This window comes from Varroa destructor, unplaced genomic scaffold (genome assembly GCF_002443255.2).
Source record: "Varroa destructor unplaced genomic scaffold, Vdes_3.0 BEIS01000004.1, whole genome shotgun sequence".
NCBI classification, from domain to species: Eukaryota; Metazoa; Arthropoda; class Arachnida; order Mesostigmata; family Varroidae; genus Varroa; species Varroa destructor.
The window spans coordinates 8,680,039-8,692,452 of record NW_019211457.1 but is presented as its reverse complement, the minus strand read 5'-3'; the positions used below and the strand labels follow the sequence as shown (position 1 = coordinate 8,692,452).

Here is a 12,414-nt window from a genome sequence, read left to right as displayed (position 1 = left end):
AAACGGGACTATCCTCAAGGCGTTCCTTCCTTGGCATCTGAAGTCTTTTCTGATAAGGACTGTGCTGAATTTGGTTGAGTGATAGATAATTTAATATATAAACACACACACGCAGACATGAAAACACATAGAAGAGCGTTTCATCAAGGATGAAATGACCACTGGGTTGGGTGGAATGATGACGCTTGGTAGCACTCGGCGACACGCGACCTTTATCTCAGAAGTCGCCCTATTCCAACCTCGTTTTGCTGCTCAAGAGGATCTCTGACGTAGTCGCGAAAATACTATATATAACAGCCGCCGCGGATTCCAGCAGAGCAGTAACAATGCTGTCGCTGCCGCTAGTTAATGCCGCTCTAGGCCTTAGCTTGAATGTTTCCCTGTCCCTGCAGGTACACTGCGCCCACTAGCACTCGCCAACTTAAAATCACCGGCTGACGACGATAGAACATCATTACACGTAGCCAAAACGAGCATTCCACGCAAATGGCAATTCACTCAAGCCTGTTCTACATACCCCTCTACCGTACTGATTACCCTCAATCCAAATCTCTGACGCTAAGCGTTCTCCCGCCAGCCCGATGAGATAGTAGGTGGTATCGAACATTCTATCGTTAAGCATTAGAACTGATAATATAGAGCAATACATCAAATGCTACATATCTTTTATCCCGATAGATCTTAATATCAATGCTGAATCGTTGTAACTTGTTTTATTGTGCTCTAGAACCTTTTCGTCGAGTTCTGCTTGGACTCTAACCGTGGCCAATCGTACCCTCTGAAGTCATTTAGTGAGAGATGATGACATAAGATGCATTGGACGAATGCTAGAGACATTTACACTCGCAGAAATTTACACACTGAGCTGGTGGCCGTTCGCTCCATCGGCATTGTCAAATATCTTCACCTGAGCGTGTATTATGCTCAGTTTGAACGACGACAATTCTTTTTTTTTACAACGATGTCGCTAGTATTGGAGATGGTGGAACGGCAGTGATCAGCGCGCAGCGTTGCAGTGTGGGCTCCGAGAGACAGAGAATGCAAGAAAAGCGAGACCAGAGAAGACGAAAGATAAAATAAATTTCTTTTAGTTGATCGTCCTCACACGTTTAGTACAGCGGGTTTCTACATTCCGAGTTTTTTCATCCGACCCTAGCGGCATTATAAAGGTTACACGCTCGCCTAGCGAGTTCGCATTTGCATTGATGGGTGCCAGCTCGCTTGACTAAAACAGTGAACGAGTGAATTTGCACCCGAGTTTCATTTTCTGCTCTCCTCAGAGTCCTCCCCCTCCCGACAAGTGCACGACTGACTAACTGCACGGGCCTAGAGGCGAACAACAACGAGCATTTTGTGCGCAGGCGCGGACACAGGTGTACATTCTATATGCTTGTGCATGTATATTTAGTTGGAGAGGAAACTATACACTCGTTCCGCTATTGCTACTCCAATAACGGCTAGGGCAAGCACTCACTGCTCACTAGTCACCCGACATTTTGTCACACCCCCGAGAGCGAACGCCGTTTAGATTCAGTATGTGCCGCGCTATTGTTACGGGTAGAAATGTTACCAGCATTCTGCCTCCAACGCCTTTTGCCTGTTTCTCTGGCTCGGTAACGGTAGTGGTGGGGCCAGCATAAACAGAACTAGATGCAAACCCGTGAGTTCTTTACATACATAGTGACTAAACTGCATGTATATCGTTATCGGAGGCTGGCTCTTCTGATACTTAGAAAAGGTTCAAGATCTAATCAAAGACACGGCTACCGCTAATGATACTAGTGGCAAGTCGCCGAGGCTGTCAACGAGGTTGCACTGGCTGGGGATAGTCAAACACATAGACGTATCTGGGAGAAGCAGCGACCTATTGAACAGCTGTTGTTAAATCTCATCCTATCCAGGGCAACACACAAAAAGCGAGCTTCGGCGTTTGGAACCTTCGAGTATTTATGAAATGTAAAATTTTGTTTTAGTGGATAAAAATCACTCTATTATATTTTTAAATAAGTTGGTGACTATGACTGACTTGGCTGCATATCGAAAACACCTAACCATTTGTGTACAGATATACTGCCTACAGCATTGGGGTCCAAGACCCTTCGTCTAGTAGTATTTAGAACCTAATACTGTTCACCTTATAACGCCTACTGCTGCATGCACTTAACAAATTCAATTTAATTTAGTCATTCGGTTTTTTCTCGCCAAGTTTCAGAAACAAACACGAATGCCTAACCACAAATTTCCCGCCGTCGAAAGTTGTGTATAGGAAACGACAGTTTGCTGACGGCGTGAATGCGAACTCGCACCTGCGCTCCTTTTCTAAATAAGAAACGGGTTGATGAGGGTAAAAGTATGTCCTGGACATCCACCGTCTCAGAGTGGCATGGCAAGATACGACATGCATCGACGACATTTGATTAGAAGCACACGACACGTAAAAGCCTGCATGGCCTTCTTCGGTCTTACAGAACGCCACTGTTAACATTTCTTTTTCCTTAGACCTTAGGATTTCCCTCGTCCTATTCGCGTCCCTATGGTTCCATAATATATACCTCTCTTCGAGTACTGGCTCTTCACTTATGCTAAGCGGCTGGGCCGGAGGCTTGACATTTTGGGTTCTGCTCAACTCAACGCACCACAACGTGACGAAAATAAAAAAAAGAGTCAAGAGTGCAGACAAAGCCCTAGCAGGCCTATGCCTATGCCTCATAAAGGGGAACTGTTCCAGCTGACGAAAAGGATGGCGAAAACAAGGATGAAACAGGCGTGTAACAGCAGGCGGACGGAAAATAAAGCAAAAAAAAAAACAAAACTTTGCCGAAGTTGTTCCGTTTATATGAAATAGGGTGCGTGCCTAAACTGAACAACCTACCACAGCTCTAAGAATCTGAAGCAACACAGACGACCTCTCTTGTCAGCAAAGTCTGCTGTGAACGGGTTGCAGTTTGCCCGCCTGTTCCTCTCTGGCGGCTTCGTGGCTGGCTACAGCAAACGTGGACGGAGGCGAATGAGTGATGTGAGACAAGTATCAGGCTATCGGTCTTTTCCCGCCGCGTTCTCTCGATAAAAGGTCTTACAGTCCTCACTAACAACTACGTAGTCCTTACGCTTTATTCGTGCGGATCTATGCGTCAGGTTTGTTGGGAGGAGGATATGTGAAGAACGAGAAACAGCGGCGGCGGCGGCAAGATGTCGGTTGGCGTATGATAGTACGTTAGGGTGGCGCCTCTGTAGCTATGAAACCCGGATCTTCGATGGCTCGCAGACAGGCACATAAGGATCCACTGTACAAACGACACCAAGCAGCAAACGACGATTACCCTTGGTAAGATGTATGTTAGGCCGTGAATAATATGGTTGTACAGGCATTTCATCCTCGTTAGTTTATTGTATTTTGTCTCGCAGGTTTGGCCTGCCACCCGCAGCTTTCATCTTCCTGACAAGCGACATACGACAGTACAATGCGGCACAAGTAATGGAAGTTAGGCCGAGTCGTCAAAGGATCAGTGAGAGCTTCGGTGGGAATGTTGGATGCCAGCGAGTGAAATACGAATTGGCAGGATGCAGGAACAACGCAATGATAGTTGTGATGGGTTAAGGCGTGGGAACATCAGCAGATCTACGGCCCGTATTCGCCTTTGCGTAGGGTTAGAGCTAATGCTAGTGCAACTGTTGCCTCTAACCTCAGTTGTTTTGTGATTGCCCGTAGCTCTGGGAGTGGGCCTGCTGTTAGCCCTGCCAAGAACAGGATAGGGGAAACTGACTAATAGGAACCAGCTATAAATGGTAAGAGGAAAGAAGTCGGCGTGCTCGGAAGTTTGTTGGTGGAGCGCACCAAGAAACACTTTGAACATTGTATGTAATGACGCATTAATTAGGCAGAGATGCTGGCAACCTAATAGTCAGGTATCCGGTTAGCAACGTTAGACAAATTGTACCCAATTGAGCTTCGATGTGCGTTTATAGACATAGACGAACCAGCAAACGCCGACCTCCTTAGACGCTGGGACATTGCCACGAAAGAACGATGGGCAGTTTGCGATGTTGAACTTCTATTTACGTTTATTTGCGTATGTTATTAGATCATTTTAAAGCTAGTTTAAGAGGCAATGCTTACTGTTGTTACGTGGCATAAAACTCAGGCTATTTAAAATAAATAACGAATGCTATTATACACTGTCTGTACATGCAAAAAAACATCACTTTTCTAGATACAAAATGAAGAACGCTTCAAAATGGTTCCATCAAAAGTAGTTCAACAAAACAAAGAAATCCTTATTGTTAGCTTAAATAATAAATTCATAATTCGTAAGGAGAACTATGCGGCCCGAATAATGTACAATTCCCTTAACATATTTGGTCGACGAGCATGTTTCATGCATAGCTTACTTGTTATTGATGTTCTCAACCGCATAACAACTACTTCAGTGCACCCGAATGCGAGCGATAATGTAATTTAGGTTTTTCTTGCTTGGTCCTATCGCCATTGTAAAGCGCGTTCGCCCTGAACGTAATGAACGCACCTCAGGCAATTCTGACCTGAACAAGGCAGGACAGAGAACAAGTCGATTTGACCGATGGTCTTTGGCTCCGTCGACCACCGTAATAAAACGTATATCATTTATGTCAGTAGCTAATGGTAAGAGTAGTTCATCGAGCATAAGAGTCTATAATTCAGGTTATTGCGTGGTCAGCATGTACGTGCGATCTGATTAAGCATTTAACATGTAATCCTCCTTAAGGACATCACTAAGTAAATTGGGAAAGAAGTTTTTATCAAAAATTACGCTCGCTTAATTGTTATCGATCGTTTTTGCCTATATTACAGATCGCACAGACATTTGTTTTACATAGAATTTCTGCGCAAATTACCTGTAAATACCTTTCCCTATTGCGGAAAACAGAATCAAGACTCCATTAAGATGGTAAGTAAATTTCTAACTCATATGCGGCAATTCTTTAATCTTTGAGCAAACGTGATCTCGATCGAGTCCGGGAAATGGTTTATAGGGCAAGTTGAACATTTTCGCTGGACCTAGCTTCAACATCATTGCATGACTTGGCGTATATTATTTACAACATTTAATCTCCTCTGCCTCTTATCTCTTTTGTAATCGTGTGAAAAGCTGTACTATTTTTTCGCTGATCCTCTCGGTATTATGACAAAATCGAAATTTTGGCCAAATCAGAAATTAACTTTACGCTACGCGATACTGATCTCTGCAACCAAGTTCGCTGATTCCGAACGGCGTTGGGATCGCTTGATTGATTTTTTCTGTTTCTTTAGGCAGAAGGAAAATATATGAACCGAGGACACGTATCTATCTATAACTGGGGGATCCGTTTGGGATGGTTTATCTGGGATCAACAGTTGAAGCTCAGCAGCTACACTAGTTCACTGTGTTTCTGGCGCCCTATACATTATATTATTTCTTAATAAGTAAAAGCTAGACGAGAGAACGTTGTTTTTGTGTCTGCCAGATCTTTTGGCGCTCAAAAATACAACCTTAAATTTTATCGATGGTATAGAACCGTCGATGTTTAACCGGTAGGCGTAATATATATGTGCAGCTGTTATGTGCTTGTTGATTGCTCGTCGTACAGATGGCCGACAAAATACATTCGGATCATTGATGAAACAAAAGGCAACATTAAGGGCAGGAAAGATAGGCCTGTGCCGTACTTTGTCCTGTTAGAATTAGAAAGCTTATATGTATGTCGGCCAAGCTATGCCATTGTATAGTACAAACTATTGTTTAGTTTAGCTTTATCTGAATAAAGTTACAGAGATGCAAAGCGTTAGCGTTGAAAGACAACTAAATTTCATTTCACGACTCATGAAACGTTCAATTCCATATAATAGGGCTAATATAATTTTTCAATTCTTAGAAAATATGAAAAAAAAAAGCTACCGAATCATCATAATCACAGAAAAGACACAAAAAAAAAAAAAGGTTTTAACCTGCAGGTTCTAATTGAGAGACTGATTCGCTTCCTAACATTAAACTGTAGCGTTTCGTCTGAACACGAACCCTTCCGCCCACAATTCACTCAGAATGCGTCCTATTGTATAATATTACAACGTAAATTAAGCAAGTATCGAACCACGCTATAGTGAGTGCCCGATGCAGGTGTTTTTGTTAGATATATATACATTTATACACCAATAGCCTGCTAGTAACAGTTTAACAGAGCTGTTTCTTTCGTGTAAAAACGCCCCACGGATACAAGCGACTCTCTTTGCGCTTTATTGTTATACAGGGTGTTGGAAAACCCAGTGAAGGTGGGCACCATTCAGTACTTAAGAAGTGAAGCTTGTTATAATCGCTTTGAATGCTTTTTGTATTGTTTATACACATTTATATACAAATGAGTATGTTCATTTTTAGAAAATGAAACAGTAGATTACCGCCTTTATCTTAGTCGGCTGTAACTCTTCGGATGAAAACGTTTCAACAAGTTACAGCACTTCTAAATATAGTCGAAGACCGTGTTAGACTGAGCTCCTTATTCTGCAAAGCTGCGCAAATTTCACTGTGTTTATATATTGATTAGTATCATTTCTGGACATCTGGACAACATATCCAATCAATATTTGTATATGTTGTCGTATAATAGTATAAACCAACGATTGAGTCGCAGGGTGACGCATCATGCATCAGGAGAGCATTCAGCTATCTGAGTGGCTTGCTAGGTAATACACTTCGCGTTGGAGTATCGGCCGGGGCTAGATCCTTAAATATGTACGCTCAACCGTACAGACTCTCGCAGAGATCCTCTAATAGACGCAAAAACCTAAACACTTATATAAAAATGTAGCATGATGACTGTCCTGCTGGAGAGTGACACGGTTTACAGTTTTAAGACGAAGGACGTAAAGTGGGAAGGGACTCAAGAAAAAAAAAACAGGGAAATTGGTTTTTTATTCGTATCATCCAAATGTCCCTCGGTAGTTTTATCTTAATCCTTTTTTATGAAAAGTTGAGTAAGATGGGGGCAGTCTTTCTGTGTTGAAAGCTGGACACGGCATCTGCGGACCTGAGTCAAGTGAACAGAATCGCTAGGTACGGTGTCTGTCGTCGCAGAAATCTTTGCCTGTTGGACAGAACAGCGTTGTTCGGCGTTAGTTCGGTTACGGCGTAATGGTGTAGCATCAGATAGTTAAAGTCCGTTTATCTGTCTGTCGTGTCTGCGCACTATTAGCCTATTCTCATGCAGAGTAGGGCTGCGAGCGAGAGAGAGAGAGAGAAAGAAAGGATGCCTTCGAGCAACTATTGTTACTTTCAATGGTCGTCACAGCGGGGTGGCTAAGGGAAAGCGGTTTATAGAACGAGCCGCGTCAGATGAAAACTCCGTATCAATGTCAGTGGAACAAGCAATGGATCTGGAAATGTTGGCTGTTTGCATGTGGACAGCATATAGATATACAGCATAGTATATCTAACGATAACAAATGGAGCGTAATTACAGGATGGCGCCTTATAATGAATATTTTCTACAATTATGTTTTTGATGGCGTTATTGCCATATAAAAAAAGAGGTTGACATTGTACACTTTACTCCCTATACATATTTGCATATAACATCCATATATTGTACACTGACCCATTAAAAATGGGTCAGTGTACAATATATGATTGTGTTTTAATGTGTGGGCCGAAGTTAGGACGAATGACACGAAACATTATACACAGTTAGAAACGGTTGTTTAGATTTTTTTAAATTGTCATTCACAGTATACTCTAGCACATTTCTTTTTATTTTTTTTTAGCAAATTTTGCCGATCTCAAACTAACTGTTGCAAAATACGGCACATCACGATCAACGAGGTCCTACTTTGAGCTATTATCTTAGTGGGAAATGAGCCTGAACCAGGCCTCTAATAAAATAATAGACGTAGATAAAAGCGTGGTATTAAGTTGCCGACCGTTGCACATTGGCTCCTTGTAATGGCGCATTGATAGAGTATTTGCCTACGAAGTCTCTCACTTTGTAGTTGAGTAGTAAAACCTAGAAAGCCACAGAACTAACAAAGCGATATTGTCGCAAGTACATAACCTTCAGAACAGAATTAATTAACTACAATATCGACAGAGACATTACTAACGCTGTTGCTGCAGTATTGTCCTTTAGTTTCCAATAGTATACGTCATAGATCAGGAATCATAACTCAGGAAAATGAAGGGTACAGAACTTATGCTGATTCTTCATACTCACAGACCGATGCGCCCGGTCGCCACCTCGAACGTCTTTTATGTGGCAAGATCATCGTCATCAGCTACATGTTATTAGCACATAACACACTCGACTAGCCCAACGAACGCTACGTACGGTATAAGCGTGACTATCTCTCCATTTTTCGTGCAGAAGTAATAAATTTTAAAGTGTTATATAGGACACACGCATGAACGACTTGTTACCATTCGTTTTCAATTGAATTATTTCTATGTCAGATAAAAAAGTTTGCGGCTATCGCGGGAAGCCTGGGCGGCTATTCTGGTAGGTGATTTACCCCTGTCTGATCCTGGGTTCTCTTGAGATTTACTCTTCATATACAACTTCTCAAACCGTTAGAATAAATATTGAAAAAAAGCGTATCTGAGTTTTGCTTTGTAAAATCTGCGATAATAGATCTTGATATATAATTTTCGCGCAATCTCCATTTGATCTTTGAAACAATCAGATGGCGGGACGTGTTACACTTCGATAAGACACTTCCCAAAAACTAACGCTTACAGGCCCCAAATTAAAAGCGGTGACCGTATTTTCTACAGTAGTTTAACACGACAGCTTCAGTATAGCTAGGATTTAATAAATATGACCGTAGGACTCAGATCTCTTCACTAGAGAACGTTGAACGATTTCCGACTCAATATAGTATTGGATTATCTTTTAATAGTACAATCTACCTTTGACGTGTTAAATAACCAAGAAAACTCTATCATATGAACTGTGGGGCCGTTTTTTAAATATCAATGTTGAGCTGGCCATGTTCCACGATTGATGTCGCCGCGCTAGTTTGTCCATATTTTTTTGTTTGTCGCCAACTTGAAAATATTCTACGTTCATAGACCTCAACACCCATAATCATAGTTCGCGGTTTATGGTGTCGACCAGTATACAATGTGTCTACGATCTACTAACGTATTCCTTGCGTAAAAGCACTGCTTTACACATCTTGAATAAAGTTGGAGGCCAATCTTCTTACACGAGCATCCAAAGCTGATATGGTTTTATCAGAAATTGCCATGTTTCTTCGCACGAGTATGATTGTATTCAATCAAGCGTAAAGCTTTACTTGAATGGAGCGTGTTCAGACCTTTGTGCTTACCATTTTGTGATCAACACAGAGAGCTAAGGTGACATTCTTTAGGCTTCAAGCGACCCCGCAGAATTCATTTCGCCAGGGGTTATAGAGCCTGGCGACGACATGGTTGCCTCCCCTCGATCACTGTCGGTCATATCTTACCGATAGCAAGAATAAGAGCCTCTTCGAATAAAAGTATAGAATATGGATTAGCACAAAGGTGGAATAAACAAAGTGAGTCTACGTATTTTTACCACTTACAAAGCTCGTAGAATAGCTGACGGCATAGGGCAAAGTTATCGTAAACCTATCGCTTCATAATTATTATGATAAAAGTCGAACCCACTAATCGGATATTCAATAAGATCAGACTTGAGGGGCAAATCGAGCAGTGATCGTATTGAGAATAAAGTACACGATGTCCGTTCTCAACACGGTAGTGTACAAAAATCTCGGATAGCTATTTTTTTACTTGTCTGTTTCTACTGAACGACGAAACAAGTCCGTTCTGTCATAATCAAGACAAGGTAAAATATCGTTTTAGTTTGTTTCGTTAAATTCTAATCAGGCAAATTGAGGTTATTGGCAATGATGATCGATACTCGAAAGGGTGTTGAAGATTTCGTAAGTGTCGAGGACTTTATTTTTCAAATAATACAACCTTCATGGCTCGAAAGAAAGCACGCAGCGTCACTACCTAACTAAACACTAAGAGCGGCAGTTTTCGTAATGTTTACCGGACGCCGCTGTCCTTGGAGCCACGGTTCAGACGAAAATAGCATAGAAGTCATCCAAATCCAATTATCTATTTTAGAATAAATCGAAGGGCCATGTCTGGGCAACTACAACCATATCAATCCAGTACAGAAGGTCTAGAATACGTCAACGAAATTCCGCTGAGTATATATACATCGCGATGTAACATTTTGTAAGCTGTAAACTGTTGAATACTAAAAATCGGCTATTGCTCATTATTGTGGCTTTGAAATTAAATCTTGAGATGGCCTTGCCAACTGTGCTGAACGGCTAGGGCGAATTGAAGTTCTTGAAGAAATCGCTGTTCGGTCGTGGTTCAGGACAAGTTTTTTTCAAAATTGTATCAGCATCAGTACGATCCCGGTCGAGAAGTATGTCTGCCGGAACAACCGGGTGCAAACGAGAACTCACCTTGGATATGCGCAAAAGAGAAAATCCCCAGGACGGGCAATAAAGCGTGACTACTAAAAAGAGCCGTCATCATTCTGGCGTGGTGTGAGCTCTACAAACACCCGAAGTGATTTACTGCTGATCATAAACCTCTGAGTCCAGCTCTCCTAGTTCAAACACCGCTAGAGTCGCTGAGATAAATAATTGGTTTGAGTTTTACGTCCCGTACTTCAGCTGTACCTCAGCCACTGATGGCTGGCCCTACCGGCACAGAACGAGGTGCGTCCACGCCCGGTTTCGAACTCGGACCACTTGATGTGTCTCTTTGTTTAGCGGGTAAACACGTTCTCGAGTCACTTGAAAAGCTTCCTCTGAAAGTCTTTCTTCTCGTCGCTTTTTATCTGTTTCATTTTCCTTTAGCAAATCAAAACAGTAACCACTTGTACACACACCACTCGTAATAATCCTTTGCCGACCACCGAATCAGAGTGCATGCATTTCATCTAAAAGCCACTCGTTAAGTCGAAAATGTGTGCAACCCTAGTTACAGCTACTGTCACTGGACAGATGAATATGTCAGATGTCATTTCAGATACTATTGTACTAGAAACGACGGAAAAAACGTGACCTAACGATGTCTTTGACTCTTTCGTAGAAGTCCACGGATAGTTTTCGATAAAACAAACACGTTTGCAATTTTCAATGGCTACTTAGTGGCCATACGAAACTGTTTTCGTATCTGTCGGTTTGATTTGGAGAGATCGGAAAGACTTATTATCACGACCATAAAAACTAGAGTGTCTCTTCAGTCAAAGTTCCTATGCTAAACATCATCGTAGCTCGTGTTAGCTATAATTATACTACGATACGTTTGGACTACGGATTTACCAGCTGATGTGGCTCCAGCTATACCATTCTGGTTGTAGCGTTTGGTGAACGCGTTTGCTCAAGCAAATGGACTAGCAAAAGTGTGGGGAATGTGAAGCATGACGAGTGGTCCTCTCAGGGGATTTTTATACGTTTAAAGTTCCTTTTGTTTGTCGTGCTTTGTCTATAGCATCTACAACCCTCCTCTATGAGGATTGCTGAAAGAACTGGTCAGCCAGGGACCACATGCGAAATTACACACGAGGCGCTAAAGGAGGGCAGCTGTGGAGAGGGAGCTCGTGCGGCTTTCCCGATTTCATTGGAGGAGAGACACCCTCCTTAACGGATAATAGGCCGATGTCCGTTGCTAACCGTCCCTTTAAAGGAACCACGCCTCGAACGCGCAGACAAAGACAAATAAACAGCAGCTTATACGCAGGAGGGCACAGTAAAGAAACAAGACAAGTAGGATAATTGGTACAAAACAATAAGAAGAAAGAGAAAAATCGTCTGTGACTTCCGCTATATCACGATGCTATCCTAACGCGGGAGCGAATTTCAAGAAAGGCTAGCACTCTGACTTAGACAATACAGAGCAATATATCCATTTTCTTGTGCTTAACAAACCCCAATTACGGGTTTGAAGAACTTGCAGCTGTTTATAAAAATGAGATCTTGCAATATAGGTGCTAAATAAACAGAATGGTTTGAAGAGTATCGTGTAGGTAATGAGCTAAGCTAACGGGAACAACGCAGGTGATTTTGCTCGGTGCGCCTCTGTGAGAGAAATATAATTAATTAAAAAATCAGTGAGTGTAGCCGACGTTTTCTAGAATTCGTAGATGATTAACCCCATGTAAAAACAATAAACCTTCATTGTATTCCGTAGATCAAAGTAATAACAGAAAGCGAAAACGATTTTCTTATAATGATATAGGCATACTACTTCACAAAGGAACCAGCCTATTGCCGTATTGACGGTGGGTATGGTTTTCTGGTAAAAAAAAAAAAAGCTACCGAATCAAAAAAAAAAGCCATTTCTTTGTGGAATGAACTTTGCACGATTTCATTTGTCACAACTCGTACAAGCGAAC

General features: G+C 41.9%; 1 protein-coding gene and 1 long non-coding RNA gene across 7 annotated transcripts in view; one reads left to right on the top strand and one right to left on the bottom strand.

Annotated features, from left to right (window-relative positions):
- Positions 1 to 11,517, bottom strand: part of LOC111248754 (neuronal growth regulator 1-like) — a 37,975-nt gene extending 26,458 nt beyond the window's left edge. For all 6 annotated transcript variants that reach the window (XM_022801631.1, XM_086987896.1, XM_022801633.1 and 3 more), the window contains exon 1: positions 10,475 to 11,517. In XM_022801631.1, coding sequence (XP_022657366.1) covers positions 10,475 to 10,547 — 73 coding nt within the window. In that variant the 5' untranslated portion in view covers positions 10,548 to 11,517. The remainder of the gene's footprint in view (positions 1 to 10,474) is intronic.
- Positions 9,754 to 12,037, top strand: LOC111248756 (uncharacterized). Its single transcript, XR_002672674.2, has 2 exons — positions 9,754 to 9,834; positions 11,511 to 12,037. It is a non-coding gene; the product is annotated as an uncharacterized LOC111248756 (long non-coding RNA).
- The last annotated feature ends 377 nt before the right edge of the window (positions 12,038 to 12,414 follow it).